Source organism: Anoplolepis gracilipes, chromosome 1, assembly GCF_047496725.1.
Source record: "Anoplolepis gracilipes chromosome 1, ASM4749672v1, whole genome shotgun sequence".
Classification (NCBI taxonomy): Eukaryota; Metazoa; Arthropoda; class Insecta; order Hymenoptera; family Formicidae; genus Anoplolepis; species Anoplolepis gracilipes.
This window is the reverse complement of record NC_132970.1, coordinates 6,179,618-6,205,234: the sequence shown is the minus strand read 5'-3', so window position 1 is coordinate 6,205,234 and position 25,617 is coordinate 6,179,618. Positions and strand designations below refer to the sequence as shown.

Here is a 25,617-nt window from a genome sequence, read left to right as displayed (position 1 = left end):
AAGATATAATGGCGTGCATAAACATCACTAGGGAAATGCCGATTGGGGACCAAAACGGGATGGTCCGAGGATATGAGTGCATGGCTGGATATAAGTATGCAACTTCGATGCAGTGAAGTGTGATGTGATATAGTGAGACTTGCCGGTTGCAAGATGGCCGTCATGGTAGGAGGAGCCTCCCCTGCTGAGCCGAGAATCGATCCCAGGACCTCATGGACTTGCGCTCTCGACCGAGTCGTGAACATCTCGTTGGCAAAAGAGGGAGAGGTGGAGAACAAAAAGAACAAGATTTGGCGAGAGGACGAACTGGATGGAAGGAAAAAGATCGGCGAACATGGTAAAAGAAAGAAAGGAAGAAGAAGAGGGATAAAATAAAGGATCCCGATTTACCACCCCTAACAAGGTCTTCAATTTTTGTCTCTTAATGAGGACGCATCGTGCCGCCACGATGTCCTTACACCCGGCCAATGAAATTATCCTCGAAATAATCCGCCGAAATGAATCCATTCAGCTGATTACGAAAAATCTATGATCGAAAAATACCAATAAGGTCTTATCTGCAATCTTGCAGATAAGACCTTATTGGTCTCTAAAAGCCGTTCTTTGCGATAAAAGCATGACTATTGTAAATGTAAACGTAATCACACATAGAAACATATTCATGTTGGACTTATCAAAGTCGACATCGGTACTCAAAAACATCTTAATATTAATTTTTGTCAACTATGCTTTGACAAAAAAGAAAAAAAGAAAAAAAGATGCAATAGCGTACTCGAATGTATGTATCTCAATATCGATTCATATAGAAATTATGATATTGCCGGAATATAATTAATAATTAGACACACAGAATGCCGAATCTGTGAGCTGCTTGTCTATAATTATTTGAATAAATACAAAATTAATAGATAACTAGACTTGTTTTCCTATTAAGTTGATTCGTTTAAGGAAGAACTACGCAGGTCATTTATGTTAAAACTACTACATATAATACATATAATACATTTTGAGATTTATGAATTTGACATTACGCAAAGTACTTTTAAAATATAAAATTCATAATTAATTTGTGAGTTAAAATAAGATTTGTCCTGGAAAATTAAAATCTTTATTTTCATGAATTTTTGTATACCATCAACAATATACAAACAATAATATCAACAATATATAAACAAAAATATTCTAAAATTTTCATAGTAGATTCACTATAACAAAAATTAGTTTAATATAAGATAATATTTACGATTTTGAAATTAGATTATATTCAACAAAGCAAATCTTTATTTTAATTCAACACAAATTAATTATTGATTTTATATTTTAAAATGCTAAAAATTCTTTGCGCAATGTCATATTCATAAATCTCGAAGTGTATTAGATATATTAACCTTTGACATAGCTGTTTCAGCAGTTACTCGTTAAGAAAATGACAATTACGGAATTAATATTTTAATACCTTCTTTATAAAAATATATCTTTAAATTATGTTAACGTATTAAAATCCTTAGATATAAAAAAGATATTAAATAATCGTGTTTATAATCGTACTAAATAATCATGTTTATGATTCTATTCTGTAATTTGAAAGCGCTTTTGATCACCCTTAAATTAATGATCAACCCTTAGTTAAGTGTATGTTTTACAAATATCTTCATTAATTTTATAACAATAGCAAGCAAAATTCCAATTAAAATAAAAATTCAAACGCACATCATATATAATATATTATATATGTATATACATTATTAGTTTAATATAAGATAATATTTACAATTTTGAAATTAGATTATATTCAACAAAGCTAATCTTTACTTTAATTCAACACAAATTAATTATTGATTTTATATTTTAAAATGCTAAAAATTCTTTGCGCAATATCAAATTCATAAATCTCGAAGTGTATTAGATGTATTAACCTTTGATAGCTGTTTCATAACTACTCCTTAAGAAAATGACAATTATGGAATTAATATTTTATTATATAAAATTTGTAAAAAAAAGAATATTAAAATAAATGTTAAAATGTTTGAAAGAAATATAATCATCTTAACAAAACAAAACGACGAGTATTTCTAATAAATATTTCAGTTAATAAACAAACCATTGTTAATAATTAATAAATATAACAATTACATTATTAATGAACGTATAAATTTATATACTTTTACAAAAATTAGTTCCTTTATTCTTTATTGCGTATAATTCTTTATATTTGACGAAAAATTATAAGATTAAAAGTATAATTTATATTTTTAATGTAAATGTACATTATTTTGTACATAATGTGTGATAATAGTTATAGATATAGATTTTTACATAAATAATATCATACATATAAAAGAAATTATAAATTTACAATCATATGTAACTCATCATTTAGGTTACTTACATAGCATTAATTTTAAATTAAGAATTCTTGGTTCAATTTGACATTTGACATAAGATATATTTTTATACATATATTTATTCACTATTATGTAATAAAATTTATACATAATACGTTTGTGATTAAATTGTACAAATACAAATACAAAATGTATTATTGCAAACACAATTCTAAAAATTTAATTTTAACATGTAACTTTACTTGTGCAAACTGCATACTTACCATAAAATCATAATTTTATCTATAAATTTACTGATATATGTAAATATATTTTTAATAGATCATCCTACTATTACCTACTATAACAATTGTAATTTTATAAGAAATTTTTTTACAGTGTATTACTAATAAAGTGTGGTACATACTTTCATACAGCTCCGAAAAAGAAATTAATTTCCCGAATCTAATATTCCTCTGCCTTATACTAATTTATTTTTTATTTAATTCAAATAGATCAATATGAGCAGAAAAGATGGTTAACAAATAAATACTAATGTTATATAACAATGTGTTTATTTATCAACAATGTTTCTTGTTCGTAGCTTATTTTTATTTTTTAATGAAATTTTTTATTATAATTCAAGTTTTTTTACTTAAATTTATTACTATTTTTTAATATTTTCATGCAAAAATATTGTCGTGGTAAATCAAAGTAAATTGCATGATGATGATGCCGGATAAGCGTGAAAAATAACTCAACATCATTAGCAAAGAAAAAAAATATGTCAAAACATTCTGAATCATCAATCGCATATTAAATGCTAACGATGATGTGTCACACGCATGTTAAAATTACAAATCTGTAAGCAGCTTGGACTCTCGTCGGGATTACAAATGTCATTTGTAACAAGCATCGAGTGTCAGTGAGAATTGGAGGGAGCAACACGGATCTAACGCTTTCTGCAATTATTGTTAAAGAGAATGTAATTATTGTAAGGTATGAAATATATTTTTTTTTGTTCTTGATTTCACGATTTTAAAAATCATGCGGCGATCTTACTGAAAACGTCGTGCGCGATGAACACAACGCGCAAGATCGGAGACCAGTCGGGGAGCGAACGCACAAAGCCAACCCCTAGGGCGATCTGCGCAAGCTCTCCGCAAACACTGTTCAAGATTGATAACAGCCGCGTCGTGGCTTAGAATCCATTATTTTGATACCTGCTACCGCAGTTACAGATATATCACGTACTCTACATTAAATCTTGTCAAGGATTAGGCTCATCCGTTGTTTAACCCCCATGCACCCATGCGGACAACGTATTGTTTCGTCTTCTTGTTGCGATCACATTAATCAACGAAACATCTACTGTCCTTTAAATCATCTATGGTCCTCCTTCCAAATCGAATTTTGCGACTACGATATTCATGTGTGTTTTAGTTAACATAATCATTAAATAGCTCTCCTTTGACATATATAAAAAAATACATATTTTATGTGAAATATGTGCATTATTTATCATAAAATATGGAAATATGAAGTATAAAAAAATTGATAAACGAATAATAATTATGCATGTAAGAAATATAAAACTCTGACAATACAATTTTCTCTACATAAAATAAAATAAAATAAAACATTTATAAAATATTACATGATTATTATTTACAATAGAAATACAAGATATTTCTGCGTGAATCCGTTATATGTATATGTATACACGTAACATATTCATCTCTCGGCATTTTGCTTGTGAGATTGCATCTCAAAATGCGCATCGTATACGAGAAAACGTAAAAGTAATACGTTTACACGTCCCAAAGCGAACCAGCGACCGAGTAGCGAAGACCACACGCGGTTAAAGAGAGGTCCTAGTCGTGGAGTGTCAAGTGATACGCGATTAGAGCTCCCCATGTCTGCGTGCTCATCTCTCACCAACCGAAACCGTCTCGGACGCAGCAGAGCTCCGGGGTTGCATCGCGACGACAATGGGCGATGTGATGTAACAACATGTGTCGCGTTCGCAAGGAGGCCCCCTCGCTGCTGCCGCTCCTACGTACACCGTAGGGGTACCATAGAATGGGATACCACTTAGCAGCCCGGCGGTATACAACAAACAGATTAAGCGCCGGACAATAATGGACCCGCCGCGCTCCACTCGTCGGGCTCACTTGGACGCCTACGAGAACCCTCCCCGTTTCGAGTGCTGATTCTCTTCAAATCACGATACAAACGGCAAAGTAAAGTATAACCCATGAATGATTGGTGAAAGAAAATGTTACATATGTTTGTATACATCTCACATTCAATTGTTTACCCATTTTACATACAACTTATTTATTTTATGTCCGTCTTTTTAACAAATTAGATTGATATGGTGTAAAAGAGAGCTTATAATTATTAAAAAAGTTTAAAATATTTTGAATAAAACGATGTATGAAACAGTGTAGAAATCGTATCTTTGTAACATTTTAACAGCAGGGTGTATACTCAAATTCTGTAAAAAAATTCCCTGAGAATTCAAGGATCTTCCATATATTTTTGTTCAAAATTCCAGGTAAAATTAAAATATTTTTAGATGCAATTCTAAAATAAGTTTATTTATTTTAGCGCATCATTTTTTGACATAAACAAAAAACATATATTTTAAACAATTTTATATAGACATAAAGAAAAAATATATATTTTAAGCAGATTTTAAACTTTAAATTTTTTAATTTTTATAAAAAATTTTTTAAATAAGTATTTCTTTGACATTTTTTTAAATTCCCTGAATCCTAACGAAATTCCATGAGAATTCCATGATTTTTCAAGGTATAATAAAATTCTTTGAGAATACCAGGTTTTGCAGGTTTTTCCCGGGAGTATACACCCTGAACAGCGTATTGAATTAATTTTTCTTCATCTTATTTTAAATTTATATCTTGCATCTTTAAAACATTGCAAAAAATTTAAAAAATTTATGGAGATATAAATAATGCAAATTCGATGTTGTAAGTAAATCACAGTAAAAATGACATCGAATTTTTCAAAATCATACTCGATCGTAAGATCATCTCACTGACGGAAACGAACGGCATCTGTTTCCGCGGATGTGGCAGCTAATGCTCGAGACATTCGGCGTACCATCGCGGCGATCCCAAGCGACGATGAGTTATGTGTGACACGTGCGCGTTCTCATACCTTTATTACCGCAGCATCGCTGAGAGATAACGCACCGCGGCATGTAATGCACAAAGGGCGGCTGCACGGCGTGACTCGTTCCATTAAATTTGCCGCAAAGAGAACAAAAAAAAAAAAAAAAATAAAAAGCATATCGCATGTATATATTTCACGTGCGTAACGAGGAAATCGCCGACGAGCACGAAAGATGGATAGAACGTGGTAGCAATGAACCGACGAAGCTAATGATGCCCAATACATAGCGAAGAACGATGTTTTCCCATTTAATTAACCCGCGTATCCGCGTTTTTCCCAGGTATCATAAAATAGCAGTTAATGTGACTTACTTCCGGTAAAACAGATGCAAGCGAGCAAGCCGGCTGTCGCATCAAATGACTCGTCTAAACTAGTCCGTATACGCTAAGGAGATTACAGTCATCGCTGCTATTAATAATTACATTGTAAACGGTCGACGTTTAAATGTTAGTTTTCAACTACTTCAAGTATTTATGATATATATTAATTCTACCGCAACTAATGTGACCGGATATATGTAATGTGATCGTTTCGAGATCTTTAATAAAAAATATAGAGTGCTTCTTTCAAAACAAATTCTACATTATTCGAACAGACGATTCGCGGATCGTTTCTCTCAGTGATGGATTTACGTAATGATTGGAGCGATTTTTTTCAAGATGAAATCTCAACATTTCGAATGATCTTTTTTCCATGCCATTTGACAAAGAAACCGTGAAATACGTACTCCAAGGCATCCATCGTTTTTCTACCGGCTGCCGAAGCTCAACGAGTGAGTCCCGGATTATTCGGGATTACACGGAGATGTTCATTCGAGCTGATTTACAAGGTCGACTCGGCGTGCCGTCTGCATAGACGAGAGCGACCGTCCTAGAAGATACGTCACAATCCTCGATAGAAATATTACACAATGGAAACACGAGAGTGCACGCAATGGAAACCAAAAGTGCTCTTACGTCTGTTGTACGTACACAATACCGAGCGAAATATTTTGGCGTGCATTGATTGCCCGAATTTGCTCTTTTTTGCACAATGATGATTATGAGTCATCGTCAATCATTAAAAACTCGGTAAATCTGATTTTTTTTAAATTAATATTATTTTTACATTAGAGCAAATTTATATTCGAGTTGTTATGTATAAATTTTGCATTTTTCAGGTATTCAGTAGTAGATCTCTAGGATCCAATAGAACGAAAGATGATTTCGCAGAGTATCATCTTCCAACAAGGCTGCGAAAACATCGGTGTACAAATAATTCAGATGATAAACGAATTAAGTCGAAATGGGATGATGAAAGGCACATTTAGGGCGGAAGGAGCCCGAGTTCTGCCTTAATGCGAGGGCTGATGTAGCAGAACGTTTGACCCCTCGACTCACCGACGCAAGATGGGAGAGCGAAATACGGAGAGCGAGACAGAGAGCGCGAGTACGACACACGTGCTCGGCTCATGAATCAAGTCGTATTAACGAAAGCGAAGTAGGGACCACCGGGTACCAATCTACCACTCCAACTTGGAGTAGATTGGATTCCCGAGCTTTATTCGATTATCCACGAACGAGGAGCACGAATTGAACGTGGCGCGACTCTCTGGCATAACTCGCCGTTTCGCTCCGCAGCTTTTGCAATCGGAGCATAAACAACGAGCCAGACGATGATAAACGACGTAATAAAGCAAATAAAATAAAATAAAATAAAAGTATCGCTATTTCTCTAAGTGTTTAATAAAATTCAAGATTGTATTACGAAGATTTATATTTAAAAATGAAAAAATTTAACAAGTCATAAAAAATGTCATGGCTTTTTTTCACATCGACGGACAAAAAAATATCTCTGCATACATGTTGACAACAATGATTGTTTTCTTTTCTATAAGTGAAGGATTGAAAAGCTCCAACGAACGGAAAACGATGTTTCCTGAAGATACGGAGGTTCTAATCGGTGAAATCTTGCGCGCTGAATATCTAACGTATCCGTCTAGTCGATCGGTACTCTTCGGTGGATATTTGTATGGCGTGAGTTTTTACGATCGTAGTATAAAAGGGAAGTTCTTTAGTATCTCGTGTTTGTAAGCTATTTTTCGTCGCGCACACCTGCCTCTACGGATGTGAGTGTATATACGTATATGTATGTACATGTGCGTGTGCATCTCATCAAAATTGAAGCTGTATACTTATGTTCGCGTGCACGAATGAGAGTAGGGAAATATTCGTCGACACTTTCCATCTTTCACACATACACATACACATACACATGTCAATGTTCAATATTCAAATGATCCTTTCAACAGAGCATTATCGTATCTGTTCACTTGGTCGTGTCTGGAATTATCGTACCATGAAATCGAGTTCACCCATTTGTGAAGAATGTCTCAACTACCAATGTACATGGCATGTGAAAGTAACACTAACTACTGATTTGAATACAATAAATAACTGCAAACATATTTTGCAAAATATTAATTTGTTGCCGCCTTATGTAACAATGTCTTAATTAATAAATAAATGTTAATCTAAAAGAATTTTAAATAGTCTAGTAGATAATAAAATAATATTTCTGCTCTAACACGGTCATCATCATCATTATCGTCATTATCATGATCAAGACCTATGCATGATCATGATAATGTCTTAGTGTGGCATGTAATGCATAATTTTCATATTTTAATTGATTAAAAAATTCGCAATTTTTTATAAAAATCAAAATAATTTAATTGAAATATCCCGAAAATCAACACGTTACAAATTGACTTACTAGTGACCATCATGCGATTCCGCAACCCGCATAGCTTAGTTTATCGCTGTCGATAGCGACGGTGCGGACCAGAAGGAGCAGTGGAGGAGGAAAGGTTCAGGGAGGCGTGGTACCAACGCGCACGCTCCATGTGACCCTGTCTTTCTGGAGGCGGGACTTTAGGAACACAACTACAACAGAAGTGGAACCAGCCGGTGGTCAGCGGCGTTCTCTCTGTCGTCGCGCGCGCCGGATACCTCGAGCCGATACCTCGTTGCACGTACAACACCTGCCGCACGATTAGGCACGCACGATTCGTTTATCCGTAACCCATTCCGGCGACCTTTTTTAAGACGGCGAGTTTCGTACACTCCCCCGTACTACCCCTGACTCGTAAATCGACGTAGCGTTAGCGCCGTCAAAATCATGCACGGAAAAATGATTGACGATAATAACAACGACACCGATAGTATGTTGATCCGTGAGTGAATATGCATATGAGAGAATGAGGCTCGTTCATTCGAGGTGGAAGAACATCTTCAGGATCGTCGGAAACGGACAGTCTCGTCATGATGTTGGTTCCACAAGACATCATGGGTGGCCCATCCAAGATGCTGTATCAAATGAACAAATATTACGCCGAACGGGTGCAGGCTCGCATGGGTCAGGTGCAAAAGACTATACGAGAGGTATGCAAGGTCGTACAAGACGTGCTGAAGGAAGTCGAGGTGCAGGAGCCGCGCTTTATCTCCTCCCTGACCGAATGCAACGGCCGCTACGAGGGCCTTGAAGTGATCTCGCCGGGTGAATTTGAGGTGGTCCTCTATTTGAATCAGATGGGTGTCTTTAACTTCGTCGACGACGGTACCCTGCCGGGTTGTGCCGTGCTGAAACTCAGCGACGGACGCAAAAGGTCAATGTCCCTCTGGGTGGAGTTCATCACCGCGTCTGGCTATCTGTCGGCTAGAAAGATACGTTCGCGATTTCAGACCTTAGTGGCGCAGGCCTGCGACAAGTGTAACTACAGAGACTCGGTAAAGATGATTGCCGATACTACCGAGGTGAAGCTGCGTATACGTGAGCGATATGTCGTACAAATCACACCGGCATTTAAATGTTCCGGCGTGTGGCCGCGATCTGCCGCTCACTGGCCGATACCGCACATCCCTTGGCCGCATCCGAACCTGGTGGCAGAAGTCAAAACGGAGGGCTTCGACTTGCTATCGAAGGAGAGCGTGGCGCTACAGGGCAAGCAATCGGCGATGGAAGGCGACGCCTGGGTACTGTCATTCACAGAGGCAGAAACCAGGCTGCTACAGGGCGGCTGTCGCCGAAAATGTCTCAGTATATTAAAAACCCTAAGGGACCGACATCTCGATCTACCCGGGAATCCGGTCACCAGCTACCACATGAAGACACTACTACTGCACGAATGCGAGAAGCATCCCCTCGAGACCGAGTGGGACGAGGGATGCCTGGCTGATCGCATCAACGGCATCTTTCTGCAGTTGATTTCCTGCCTGCAATGTCGACGATGTCCGCATTACTTCCTTCCCAATCTCGATCTTTTCAAGGGAAAATCGCCTAGTGGTCTGGAGAATGCTGCGAAACAAGTTTGGAGACTTACGAGGGAATTACTCACAAACAGCCGCGCGCTAGAGAAACTTTAGCGTTTTCTATCTCAACAAAAACATGCGTTAATAAAGAACGAAAAATCGCTCGATGACACATGTAACAAGACGTTATTACCACCATACGTGTTTACTCGATACTATACACGAACAGTTAATTATTATTTAATGGATGCTTGTATGTCGAGGAGACTTAGAAATAGTGCATTATTACAAATAATTCTTAATACGTAAGCCATTTTAATTTATACTCGTTTTCTTTTAGTAGCAATCATGATTTAATTAATAATGATTCGAATAATAATAATTCTTGAGTAAATAATCGCGTATTTAATTTTTCTTTAAATATTTAAATAATTCTAAATTCTAATATAAATCTGTTATTATTAATTAAATATTTAGTCGTATTCCTTTTCATGATAAACTATTATGTTTTGTTTTTCTTAAAATAAATTGTATTATTTACAAAAAGGTCAAAAATTTTGTCGATTAAGTGTAGAAATAAAACTTTATACTTTAGCGAATTATAGGAATAAAATAAAATTTATTATTTAATAGATTGATTCATTAGTGAGAGTAGTATTCATACAGATAGATAAATAGACTTTGTGCGAATTGTAAATACCTAAAATAGAAAGGTATGATTAATTTAACAATTTGAACATACTATGAAATATACGTACAGCACGATAATTCCGTCTTAGATTTTGGCAAGTTGCGAAGTTTTTCTAAAAAATAATATATGTATATGAATGCTTTACTCCAAATAATTTGTATTGCTGTAAGATAAATATTACGATAGTTATTACGTGAAACTAGTTATTATATTAAATATATAGCATATCTTGATAATTATTATAATGCGTCACGTTGCAATACATTGAATACAAATTCTGTCGAATTAATTCTGTCGAAATAGAATATCTAGTATAAATGTTTAGTGTGATAATAATGATTTCATTTCAATTACCAAACAACGAATATTATAATTATAACCGCAATAAAATAAAAAGGTAATTTCTCAGAGACATATGATGTCTTCAATTTTTAATATTCTTCAAAAGTTTGTCAATGTTCTGTATAAAATTCTGTTATAAAAACAAATTTCTATATTTTGAATATATTTTATTGTGGTAGTATCTTAAGTTACGTTTTAGCATTTTGCTTGTTCGGAAAATTATATAAAATATATAATTTATTTTAATCAACTATTAATGTAATTATATCTGTTTAGCTATACGTAGCATAAAATGTGATTTGTTATTTTTATTCCTCTAACATTTATAATCGATTAGCAACAAACTTCCGACGGTAGTTTGAATATCATTGTTACATGTACATATATATACGTATATGTAGTATAGATACTTTTATATTATTTAAATATTTATTTTTTTATAATTTTAAGAATCATTATTTAAAACATGTGAAATGTAAATAATTAATAAATGCATTTATCACACTATCAATTAAATAATCATGTTGTCCTATTTTGAAAATATATCCAACTGCAATTAAGAAATTTAATATATATTCATTGTATTAGTATTAATCGGCAAACTATGCCATATATAATAGAATTTGTGATGTTTTAAATATATATTAATTAATTACATCGCATAATAGATGTATTTACAGTATATCAAAATTATTTAATGTAGTTATCATAATGAAACACTATGTTTTTATTCTGTTTGATTAAATTACTTAATTCGATAAACTATTTTTATAAAAGAAATTAAAAACATTGATTACATAGTTTGTAAACCATATTTTGTGAAATAAAATATATGCATATTATTTTTCTAATTACTTTTTTATGGAATCGTTCTTCTAATAGAAATATGTTTCTCATAATAGTACTTGTATATCAGATTATTATAATGAGTGTACAATTATTATACTAACTTGTATTTAGCTTATATGCATAAGAGCCTGAAATAACTCGCTGGCAGTGAAGGCGGACAATCATTATACACCTACATAAAATATCACAATCTTATCTTAATTTTATCTTTAACGTTCCGCGTCTTCCTTGCCTGACGATGACATTCGTTAACCGGTGCCATTCACTTTCCTTGCTTTACTACACATTCGACCACTTCCAAATGTGTACGATAATTGTTATTGCACTCTAACACGAACAGTAAAGATCTCTATTGACTATGGAATTTCAAATTAATGGATATTCTCCACTGCAAGAGAAACTGTAATATTATTATTATGTATATTAAGATATTAATGTATCTATATCTTTTATAGAATATTCTTTACTATTTTCTCTATTCCATATTATGCGAAATAAATAGTATAATATTACTTACTCCAGACGTTACCAACAATAATAAATATTATTTATTCTAATTGTTGTTGCTATGAGAGTAACATTTAGTTTTTTCATCAAAAATTGTTTTGTGCTCTTCCCCCCGAAATATTTAAGTCAATGTATATATTTGTACGTGTTCCAGGGCATTTCTTTTGATAATCCTAATATTAATAAAGTTATAATAATAAAGAATAATTATTAGAATCGATCGAATCGATTTCCAATGCTAATTCATTGGAAACAAAATATTCTTCGACGTGAAAAAATTTGAGGTAACTCTATCCGGCGGCACCGATCGTGGTCCACCATGTCGAAAATTTCGGAGTAACTAAAGGAGCTGTAGAGAGGAGGGATCGAGCCCTTGCGGATGGGAAATAAACTAAACAGTTCCTACATAATTCATGGGGAAAAAGAAGGGCTACCATGAAGGGTTGCCTCACGTTACCTTGGTTCTTATATCGTGCACGCTATACATAAACGTTGCCGGAGCGCACCTCGTGTGCCCACGACGGATCGATTCTGTCGGTCTGGCACAGCTAACCCCCGCTTCAACAGCATGGCGAGCCTCCCATTGGTCTAAAAATCCTGCCGAGAGGCGTAATCCGTTGGAGAAGGCGTGCCAACAACGTTGTACGCCCGTGCTTGCCACGGAGGGTGAATGATGTGGAGAAGGTAGACATCAGCGCAGTCGGCAATCCGCTCCTGCACGGAGACGCTCGTGATAACTCTTTCTCTCGCTTCGTCGGTGTTTCCGGCATATCGGTGTCTGCTGTACCCCGGTGACGCATGAGGCGACATTGCAAGGTCAAATCTAACGCTAATCCATAGATCTCGCATATTTTTCGTAATGCGATAGATCGTGCGGACGACTCAATGACATCGAGGAAGTAACAGAAGACTCGTATGTAAAAACACAATGATCCGAAGAAGCTGAAAAGCCGCATAGATACCATCCGCGGACTTACAGGCGGTCCACAATGTTGGTACCGCCTGATATGATTTCGTCCCACTCCAGGATGGTCTATCAATTCAACAAATACTTCACCGAACGGGTAATGAACAGAAAAAGCCAGGTGGCGAAGACTATTCAAGAAGTATGCCGAGTAGTGCAGGACGTTCTGAAAGAGGTGGAAGTGCAAGAGCCTCGCTTCATCTCGTCCCTAACGGACTACAACGGTCGGTTCGATGGCCTCGATGTCATCTCGCCGACGGAGTTCGAGATTATCATCTATCTAAATCAAATGGGCGTACTAAACTTCGTGGACGATGGCACCCTGCCGGGCTGCGCCGTATTGAAACTCAGCGACGGCCGCAAACGGTCCATGTCTCTCTGGGTTGAGTTTATCACCGCGTCTGGCTACCTGTCCGCCCGAAAGATCCGCTCGAGATTCCAGACTCTAGTGGCGCAGGCCTGTGACAAGTGCACGTATCGGGATTTGGTGAAGATGATTGCCGACACTACTGAGGTGAAGTTACGGATACGAGAGCGTTACGTGGTGCAGATAACGCCGGCCTTTAAGTGCGCCGGGCTCTGGCCTAGGTCGGCCTCTCACTGGCCTATCGCACACATACCCTGGCCACATCCGAATATCGTAGCCGAGGTGAAAGCAGAGGGTTTCGATATGCTCTCGAAAGAATGCATAGGTTTGCAAGGCAAGCAATCTGCCATGGAAGGCGACGCCTGGGCGTTGTCATTCATCGACGCGGAAAACCGGCTGCTGCAAGGCGCGAGTAGAAAGCGTTGTCTGAGTATATTGAAGACTCTGAGAGATCGACATCTCGATCTGCCGGGAAATCCGGTCACTAGCTATCACATGAAAACTCTTCTACTCTACGAGTGCGAAAAACATCCTCACGAGGCAGAGTGGGACGAGGGCTGCCTAGCCGAGAGGATAAACGGTATCTTCCTACAGTTGATTTCCTGCTTGCAGTGTCGCAGGTGCCCGCATTATTTTCTACCGAATCTCGATCTCTTCAAGGGGAAATCGCCTAGCGGCCTGGAGAACGCCGCGAAACAAGTGTGGAGACTCACCAGGGAATTGCTGACGAATAGCCGCGCGCTCGAGAAACTGTAATGACCGACGGCACGAGTGCTCGTCATATGACTTGTGAACTGATCTCGCAATTTCATCGCACGTTCCGCAGTTATAGTATCGCTGATTTCAACGCGCGAATAAAATATGTTTAATCATATAACACGATTATATAAAAGAACTGCATGAAAAATATCATCGTTGACTAAAGACTAGTAACGTGAAAGAATTTAATTCGTCTCCTTCAATTTTTGTTGTCATTCTAACACACTGCCAAGTCATCGACAAGTTGGTCTGCATTTTAACGGATTTCCCGAATTCTGGAAATCATACATCCCGTTTTCGGTATTTCAAAAATGTTTAGTGTGTGTTAGCAGCAATTTTCACACGAATAATTACGCGTGTATGTGATGTTTGGTGAACACGTGATTGCTCGCAGACGATCGAATTAGTGCCATAAATACTTCGACGTTAGAGACAAGTTTCGTTTCTACTGTCGGCGCGAAATATTTGTTAATTATATAGATAGCAGAGAATCATCGCTCAGTTCGTTGTAACGTCGGATTACAACGCTATATCGATACGTGTGAAATAATCTTTAACCTGTGGTACCAAAGTCTTGTCAAATTTTACCTAATGAAAAGATAGAATTATTTATTGTGTTTAACTCTTTAAGAGCTTTAAATCTACATCGAGCGATTATTTGAAAAATATACAAATTTGGAATAACAAAAATTCTCTCTTATCATTTATATAATATCTTTTTCAATTATTTTTAAGAATAATACTTGATTCGAACAGTTTCACGAATTCTCAAATCTCGGGTTCCAAGCATTGCCAATTTAGCACTTAAAGGGTTATAGCACCAGATAAATTTTGATAAAATGACACTTTTCTTAAAACTTTCTATGTATCGATTAATAATTTTACCCTACAATTTTAAGTTTTATCGCGACCACGGTTAAAGATTCGATGTTTCTCTCTTGTGAACTCCCTCGCGCAAACCCCGCCGCCTATGTAAATAAAATTTGAAAGATATTTATTGAACTGTAACGAAATGTGAAATACAATACTATTTATATGGAAGCCTGATATACGTACGCGTGTTCGGTTGATGATACATCATGTTACACCCACTCCTTATCCCGACACAATATGCTGTCCGAAAAATCGGTCGTCGTAAATATCATTGAATCTCGTTAATAGTTGCTGTGCGAGGATCGTTAAATGTTTCGTTCGATGAACGTGTCGCGCGGAGCTCGAGTTAGGTCTCATAAATTTTATAATCGTTTTCGCACTTTTTTTTATACTTTGCGAAGCCATTGGAACTCAAGGCGGAGAGATTCGCGAAGGAACATCGTGCATATATCTTTGTGTTACGAAGCCTAGCGACGGTAAGGATATCGCAAGCAAATCTAACACTCCAGGCCTGTCGAAAAAACGGTATTTTTATATTTAGTTCACACGTATTTTATTATTGTTCGAGACAATTCACTAGCGTTGTTTCACAGCATTCAAGAAACAGTTTGCATGCTTAAGTAACGCACCAAGATATGTACCAAATGCAAATTTCTGACCCTGGCTATTATTAAAAAATAATTATGAATCCATGACAAAAGAATGACTCGCGTAAAGTTTTTTACTATTTTTTTTTTGTCGATTTCGTTACTTTCGACATGGAAATGCAATTACTGTTGTACGTTGTTTTTCGATCTACCTTCCTTATTGATAAGCTAATTGGATCTTATCTCAATGTTTTACCACGAACGTTACTTATATGCGCGACGGCCTATGTAATAATTTGCGGCGAGTCAGACGGGTTTTAAACAGCTGCTGCTCCTAACACGTAAAAGAACGTTGTCGTTATATAGAAGAATATTTTGCGCAAGAAAAAAAATGCATTACGGTGATAATTAAGTGGAGGCCTCTACAAATTATACCTATTATCTTTATATATTATTTTCAAATGTTTTAACTTTTAAAGATGTTTAGTACCTATTTTTGAAATATTGAGAATTCAAAAAAAATTTTATATTGTTTCCATACATGTTCAGAAACTTATAAAAAGAGAGAATCGATTCACTGAAGCAATTAAAAGTTATAAAGGTTTTAGTTTGCAACAAATTTACTCGTAGAAAACGTATTATTCAAAGCCAAAATGAATAGAAAATTATGGAAATTAGTTCAAAAATTATCAAAAGTACAGTTTAGATATATAGTTTAGATATTTATAAATAATTTTGACCTCGGAAAAAATACTGAATGGTTTAAAAAATATTAAATATAATTCAACAAATTGTTAAATTTATCAATAAAATAATTAAAAATCTTCTATATTTTGAGATTATTCACTATTTTATTTCACTGTTAAAAAGTCATTATAGTTCAGAAAATTCGATAATTCTCTGAAAAAAAGTAAAAAATTTACAGTACATTTCTGCATTCTGGCTATGAATAAATGATAAGATTCTTTATTACTCGCGCAATCTTTATTACGTAAACTATATGAAAAGAGCACATATTCGTCAAAATCAAATTCTAACTATACTTTTTGCTATTATTTTACGTACAAAACATTCTTAAGTGTTATAAACACAAGTCGAAAATCCTGTTATACAAACAAAAAATATTTCATAAAAAAATCCTGTATTTAAATATACTATCGTATCAATTTCATATTTTTTTTTATATTATATTAAATTTTCGTTGAAATTAACGATTGCAAATTAATAATAATTACTTATTATTTATTAAAAGATATATTATTATATTAATATATTTTTTTCTCAAACTATAGCGTGATACTCGAGAATATTTAATTTCTTTTCCATTAAGTAAAAATGATTGCGTTCCTTTTAATATAATAATGCAATCTCTTGGGCAAAATGGAATTTCTTAGATGATTAATTAAATGCACAATCATAACTAACATGTAAATAGCGGTTTTGTGAAACGAAAGACGTACTGGATCATTTTCAATTAATAGACATTACGGCGTAACATGGACAACCGCTACGTGAGCACGTGTTTCACAGACACTTTATTCGAGGACTAAACGGAAGTAACAAATGGTTTTGCACGCATAATAGATTTGAAACCGCGCGTCAGTTGTAAAAGACTCATTTCAACTGGCATAAACGAGCATACAACTGGCATCCATTCAAGCAACAATTACTAATAACGTGTTTACCATACGCATCAAAGAAACTTCAAATACCTTCATCTTTGAGCGCGGTCTTTGAAGATAGTAATGGACGAAATTTTTTTCGTTCTTTTACATAAAAATTATTTAGTACGCTAGTGATCTTTCTGAATCTGACAATGATATCTGAATTAATCTGTGCTAAATAGCATAAACAGTTTGCATAAATCGTATGTATAATGCAATAAAAAAATTAAGGATATTAATGAAACAAGTATATAAGAATAATTAAGTAATTAAATTTAAATAATTTAAAACGCTATTTACATAAGAAGAGAAAAAGAGAGAGAACGGTAGAGATATAAATCATGTAAGTTGTACGAATGAGATCTAATATGCAGTTATTTTCTTTTGTTTTTTAATGAATGCAAGAATAATTAACTAGAAAGCGCTAATTAAAGCAGTAAAGTGAGTCACTCGCGCAAATTACATCGAATCATCTTTCATAAATACGAAAATATATTAAGAAGATATGTTGATGTATCCGATAATATGCAAAGAAATGAAATTTACATTGACAGCAATTTCGCGTATATCGTTGAATATACAGAATATGCAGAATGTGTTTAAGAGAAAGAACTAATTTGTCAGTTATATTATAATTTTTTTTCGATATCCCATATCAATTCTTTAAGTACATTAATGCACGAAACAAAAATAAATATTTCGAGATATGGCATTATTATTACATTTCGTTTTACGGCACAACGGAGAAAACGATAAAGTACCTCGTAGAAATACATCTCGCATAAAGGCAAAGTTTTTAAATTTCAAATATGCGCTGATTGCATATCACGTAGACGAGACTGTTGCGACAACTTGTACGAATTTACATGCTTATCATTGCAACTTTCAAGGCAGCTGATAGGCAAGTGCTTCGTAAACCGTAAGAACAACAAAAATGCAGCATGACACTGATTAGAAACAGAGTAATTACAATAAATTATTTTGCTTAATGATAAACTTAATCATTGGGATTCTTACTATGATGAAATATGATCGTTGTCAATTAAATTATTCGATATACGAGTGCGAACTTATTGCATCCGCAATCAATCACGGATTTATTTTGCAATTTAATTGCTACCTATTAATAAGACTAGTGTGTCGCCCAATAGTAGAAATGATTTTCGAGATCCAAGATCAACAAAAAAATCTACGCATTTCATTGATAAAATTATAAATGATTGCAGCCATGAACTAATTTAATCATACTCAAAAGATAGTATACTACATTATTTGCTCATTATTGCAACGACAAGTGTGATCGTTTCAAGTATTGCATGTAGAAAAAAATCAGCAAGAAGAGCAAAGAAAGAACGAAGAGAACGAAAAGAAAGAGACTCGGCCGCAGTATGCAAATGACTTTGGTCGCTTTTTTCTTTTTCCTTGCGGCGATGTCCTGCAAGGGAGGGGAGGGGGCCGTAAGGACGCTTTATCACTGCATCGGGTCTTTTAAGAACGGCGCCCTCGGATTCAGCGCAGATCGCGCCAGGCAGTACGAGACAAAGGCAGAGAAATCCGCGAAAGCGAACATTGTAATTGGCGGAGAGACAAGGTGGAGGAAGACGGTGACAGACAGGGACAGAAGATCGCGAAGGAGTTGAAGAGGAGCGTAGGTTGTGGATCCGTGTTCTCCGCTTCGCGCGCGCTTGGTACGAGAAAGCCGGCACCGAATCCGGCTCTCCTCCTCCTTCTTCTTCTTCGGGGTGATCCCGGTCGGCAGGGACCTCTCCGCTATAAAACGTTCAGATAAAACCGCGATGTTTATATGCGGGGAGAAAAGAAAGAGAAAGAGAAAGAGAGTGCCGTGTAGAAGGAGAGATATACCTGCCGGCCGCGCGCGCCGACAAAATAATAAGACAAAAGATGCCGGGGGTGGACGACGGCGAAGCGGAGAAAGGATCGAGAAGGAAAAGAAGCGGGGAGGAGAGCCGCGATCTCTCAGGTAAGAACGAAAGAAGGAAGAAAGAGCGAGGAGAGAGGAAACGAACGCTGGAGAGATAGGCCCGTGCGATCGGACAGGATGGGGAAGAACCGTATTGCAGTGGATGCTGCGGCGCACGAAATGGACGGAAGGGGCCGAAGGGTGCAGGGAGACGACCAGAAAAGGAGGAAACCGAAGAGGAATGTACGGACGAATGCGTCGTGTTACGGGCTACCCAACCGCGACGCTTATCTTGCGAGAGAATGAGCGAGTTCTCATTAAAATCTCCTCTCTACATAGACTCGATCGGCTGTAAGGATTCGTGGACGATTCTTTCCTTGTCGCACGCGAATGCAAAAGATTACTGTACATTATATATCCGTAATTTACATTTATCGCAACATTGAGGTGCGTACATATACACGTCATACGATCACCGTTTGTCTCTCGATTTCTATGGGCAAGTAACAAGAGGATCACCTTATGAGAACGCGAAATACCTTTTTGTTCCTCGTGATTGTGATATGATGCAAATTTTCTAGATTGACTTTCTCGAAAAGTAAATAGACAACGTTAAAAATAATAATCTCTGTCTTTTATATATATCGTTATTTTTTACAATATCTAACCAATCAAATTTTCGTCGCAAAAGAAAATGAAACTAATAGAAAAATACGCCTGCGAATTTTGATCCACTTCGATTATATTCCGCACATAAATTTTTTCATTTTTTAACGATGTTGAAATTTTTAATTCACGAAAGACGGATATATTTATATTTTATACCTCAACTTTCAAAGCACGAGAGCTTATATATCAACTCGAATTTTGAACAATTTATCATACTGGTATGTCTCAATTTTATTAGACTTTCAACCGAGCGTTCTTTCCCCTCAAAAAAAGACAGAAAAAATCATCTTACCTACCGGTAACGCGATACCACCCGTCGAACTTTTTCTTCTCTTTATGCATGCGTGAGTTTGTACGACACAACGAGAGCTGTCGCGATGGAGGCACCGAAACGAGATTATAAAAATAACGCGAGAGCGTTAGTTGACCCCATCTAACTGCGCTCGCAAATCGCGTCAAAAGAAAAATGTAAATATCGTTTGGAGAATTGTGAAGTATATATTCTTCTGCATTTAATAAATTGTAGAAGAGTGCGTAATTTACATCTTGGGAGAGACGGCGAAACAAAACATTTTGCATAAATCGTTCGAATTTATAGATTGTTACCCTGAGATACTTTTCAGTAATGTGTACGAATAGCTGTTACTCTAATGTATTTACATTTAACACACATTTATAGATTTCGAATATTATTTATAAATTTTGAAATTCGGCGGCGATGTAGAAAAAAAGAATCTATTAACACAGTGCTGCGATAAATCTTGTGCGTGAAGTAACAAGATTAGAATTATTAGTTGCACGTGTAAACTTAATATAAAAGAGATGCTAAAATAAAGAGATGCCACATAATAATTTAAATGTCTGTTAAAACTAAGGGAAAATATTACACAGATATTTTAGTTTAAATATATACATTTTTTTAATTTTTCAAAATTAAAAAATATTTTTTATATCACTCGGTTTGTTTTATAAAATGATTAAACCGTAAAGATTCATGATAGTCCTGACCTGTTCGCGATGAAAGTAATCTCGATTGCGTTGAAACACTCTTCCTCTCGGGTCGCATGTGCGCTCTTGTACCCGTGGTACTCATTCCCGTACTTAGGAGCATTTACTAACGGCATTATCTTACGCGGAGCCGTTACAGCTTTATGAGCAAAACCACTTAGTGTATCGTGACCGTGTCGACTAGGGCCATTGCGTGCTGATCTGCAACATTGATGAGGACGGCGAGGGAAGCGTCGCACGCTCCGAATGTGCGTCGCAACGTCGTCGGCACGCGAGATCATCGCGAAGGGTACGTTTCGTGTAACAAGGAATCATGGTACTAATCTGACGCGCTCCTTACGTCAGTTTATACATGAGTATAATGCTTCCAAAGAAGACTCTCTAATCGTAGGAATGACTTTACAAATGACTAATGAAAAACAAAGTTACGTTTCGCACGACTTTTAATATATAACAAGATTACTTATAGAATTAACTCTTTGACTTTGAAATTAAACTTTCAAAATAATCGATTGCATGCAGCAAAAAGAATCCAATAATCGACTATTAAAGCTCATTTTTACGCTACTCTAACCGAGTTATTATATCCGCTTGCGCGCAGAGACACAGTGAGAAACGCATAATCATCACCTATGCACGAGAGTGCGACGAGAGATTTGCATCTGGCATAAGTGGTTTGATATTAACACAGAAGATAAGCGGAACGAGCAACGAAGGATATATTGAGAGTTAATAAAATAAGCTAGGCCGTTAGGGATAATCTCTTCTTTATGAAGTTCGACGGAAGGTGTTATCGCGGTAGCAATAATCGCACCACTTTGCGTACGGACTTAACGAGCATCGGTTACCGCAAAACAGAGTCGCTGGACGGTAAAACTACAAAGTAATCGCGATAAATGACTTTCTTGCGGACCATCGATATCACCTCGTCCTTTCCTCCTTATTACCTCCCGGACCTATCTCGCAATAGGTACGTTATATCAAATTCGTTTGCCGATAGCCGTGTTTTTTATTGCCCTAAAGAATGTGAAATTAATGGGACTTTTCAATAAGATCCGGGCACGAAACAGGTCTCGTTTTATGGTCGTCCCGCTCCCAATGACGCAGATAACGACGTCGAGTGGGTGAGAAAAGTGTCCCGGGCATCCGGTGATCTGGTTAACATCCTAGTGAAAGAAAAAGAAGAGAGAGAGAGAGAGAAAGAGAGAGTGCAGGAAAGATCCCCAATGCCTGTAAAGGCGGCAAGCTTTGTTCTAGAAGTGGCTTCTTCTACAGATTCGGATATCCTCTCTACTATACGCATTACTGTGTCTAAAATGTATTAGGCCGAAAATGTCTTGAGACGCATTTTACTAAATCAAATGGCGGGGTGGAAAGCGAGAGAATCTCCGGACGCTGGCTTTAAATCTATAAGTGGTAACTTTGTTGTGACCTTCCGAACGAGCCGTACGCGCTATTAAGTGCTGCTACTTCCGAAAGAAACACATCGGTTTTCTTTTTTTCCTTTTCACTCGAAAATAGTAGAATTAGAATCAAAGATTTTAAATTTCGTGTTTAAAGTTTAGCGTGTATAATATTAAATTTTCGGCGATAATTTGTGTAATTTATTTTAGAAATTTTTCATTTTTTTACACTAACTACCGAACACACATTAATTTTATTAAGGAATATTAAAGTGAAATCATAAACGACTACGTCACGTGAGTCTGTAATTTTTAGGAGAACGCAATTCCGTAAAAATTTGATGGAACCCACGATCGCTATATTTTATGAGTAAATTCTTGTAAGTCGCGGCAAATTGATACAAATGATCGCCACCTCGGCGCGGCTCTCAATCCGATAAAACGTGCCCGGGGACAAAAATGTTATGATGGCGGTCTGCACAACGAGAAAAGTTTTATCGTATACAGAGTACTTTGCCAATAAGCAAAGCTTTCACGCGAGATTAAAGGATAAATAATTCCGCAAAACAGTATATTCACAATATACTCGGCCTTCATATTCACAACGTTAATAGACGTTGTGCTTAAAACATTTTGTGCCTTTATCCGTAATTCAGGGCGAAGAAATTTAATCGTTCTCCCCGGACTCTACTGCGACCTCGGTAATATCGTTAATACTGAAAGGGGTAAAGAACGGTCTAAGTGCACGCGAGATACAATTTATCATCGCGATAAATTAATTTCTTTTAACTCCCGTCGCGCACATTAAATCAATTTACTTTTTAATTATGCGTTTCGATTCTCGCACTATTCTGAAATATTCTGATTTACCAATTTAAAAATTCAATCTCTGCTTTTTCTAATAAATTACGATATTATACTAATAATACACATTATAAAATTGAATTTAATCATACAAGTGCAGAATTAGAACATATCATCATGCTTAAGAAATCGCTTTAATTAAATATTTAATTCGCAGTTTGGACGAAAGCCATGTTACGCACAAATATGATGTTTTTTTTTCTCCGCAAAATCTATGGCAACCTGTCATGTTTGAACGAAGCGGAATACATCATGTCAAATCGACGCGAATCGAAATCCGAATTCGATTAGTTTCCGGGGATGGCGTCGACCCCTACGCGTGCGAGCGGAGATTTATGTTTGTAAAGTGCACGTTGCACGATGAAGCAGAAGGAGGGGATGTTCCGCGGCGAAGCGCGGGCGGGAAAAATCGGCAGTCAGCCGGCTTTTCCCGAGGGAGACCCTGGGCGCGAGTTTGTGGGAACGCGAGGACGAGAGGAAGAACAGGCGAGAGAAACAGCGCTCACCAACATCACTCTATTTCTGGGCAGGGGAGTGCCACGGGATGAGAGAGGCGAAGGGCCCGTAGGATTGATGCATCCTTTTGCTTGAATTATCGCCGTAGGTCCTACGACTTTCTTCGTCCCCTTCTATTCCCTCCCCCTCCTTTCCCCGCTACTTTCCGTCTTTTTCCACGACCTTTTCGCGCCTCCTGCGTCCGACCATTCTCCAATAATGCCAAGTGTATCGTCTGTTTACGCTCGTAACTTCAAAGACGGCGAGCGTCGAGCTATTTTACGGTGCACCCTTTGCAAGGATATGCTTTGGCTATGCTTTAAGTGTCGGTTTTAACTGCGTAGCACACATACATGGTTCTTTTTACGCGTTGCAACTACGAGCGTTACGTTGTTATCGTCGCGTCGTTTTGCGATAACTAAGGTACTCACCGATAGCTGCAGAGGATAGGGTTGAGACTGATTGTTGTATGCTAGGTCTATGTACTCACCTGTAAGTAGAAAAAAATCAAATTTCAGTGACAATTCTCAATTAAATTTCATTATAAGTTACTTGCTAAATTGTTTGATCAAAATTTGCAGTATATGATTTGGGATAGAGATTCAATCCTTGAATTTACATAAACTTCTGTAAAATATTTCACACGCGTCGTTAATTGAAGTAACCTTCTCAACGAGTAGTCTTTCAATGCGAGTCACCTCATCAATCCTTTCTCGTGACTAGTAAAAATAAACTTTATAATCGCAACAAAATAAATATTCGTTCCACGATCGCGCGTTCAACACCGTGAATGCCAAATAGATCGCGATACCTGCTAAACGTCTAAAGTGTCTGGTTTATAAACGTTCTTTTAAGAGAAATAATAGTCATGCAACGGAGTAACCGGTGGTCGCTCACGTACGAAACAAGTTAACGTGCTGCTCTGTAAGTAATTTAAACAACTAGACCTTTTAATTACATGACAACTGTCAAATCCGTGACTCCTTTTATATATAATATATAGTCTCTTTTGTCAATTATTTCAATATTACTAGAATTTTTAGTTAACAATATATATATATTGTCTTTCTCATAAAATATCTTATATAAATACTATAAAAATTAAATGTAAAATTATTTTTCTAAATTTAAAGTGTATAATAATTAAACATTATTGCGATATAATAATATATTATGTTAAAGATAATAGTTTCAGACATTAAGAACTGTAATTCAATTAAATTAAATAAATTATATCCTTTTAACCAATTATTATTTGCAAGATTAGTGGCAAAGATTCGTGTGATAAAAATTCAACCATAGCATAGAATTTAAATGAACGTATATTATAAAAACATTAGTATTATTCTTCGAGGAATGGACGGTGCGCGGCAAAATCGGGCCTGAGGCGAGAAGAAATTAAATTAACGTCAATTTTTGACAACGTTCGATTCTACCTTACTGATGGATTAAGTCAAATTTTCCTGCATTTCATTTGAGTTTAGTTATATAATTATCGCAATCTTTTGAGAGAGACTAAACTATTCTAGCATCTAGTATAAGAATACATTGTGCATTATATATTGCGATCAAGCGTCAGTGTTTTCTAATATTTCACAAATATATTTCGCCATTATATGCTGTGACGACGTTCATCGACAAGCTGCCAACAATTAATCCGGGCGAACAACAATCTAGAGTAGTGTTGTAACCTTACACTTATGAACCCCTAAGCTCGAATTTAGAGAGTAGAAACGGGATGAGGGAGGCAGAGAGCCGGACGCAGATCTAGGCCTGATCTCGTATCATATTTCGTGTTATTCAAATGCCAACAATACCATTAAAGGATTTCTCCAGTAAT

The 25,617-nt window shown here is 36.2% G+C and overlaps 3 protein-coding genes across 19 annotated transcripts in view; 2 read left to right on the top strand and 1 right to left on the bottom strand.

Moving 5' to 3' along the window:
- Positions 1-25,617, bottom strand: part of Rg (A kinase anchor protein rugose) — a 310,256-nt gene that overhangs the window by 20,118 nt on the left and 264,521 nt on the right. The gene's annotated exons all lie outside the window — the stretch shown is intronic.
- Positions 8,406-10,883, top strand: LOC140667578 (protein mab-21). The gene has a single exon (XM_072895661.1). The coding sequence runs from the start codon at positions 8,828-8,830 to the stop codon at positions 9,926-9,928; it is 1,101 nt and encodes a 366-aa protein (XP_072751762.1). The 5' UTR covers positions 8,406-8,827; the 3' UTR covers positions 9,929-10,883.
- LOC140670235 (protein mab-21) lies at positions 12,892-15,414 on the top strand. The gene has a single exon (XM_072900809.1). It carries the CDS (start codon positions 13,193-13,195, stop codon positions 14,288-14,290), a length of 1,098 nt encoding a protein of 365 aa, XP_072756910.1. The 5' UTR covers positions 12,892-13,192; the 3' UTR covers positions 14,291-15,414.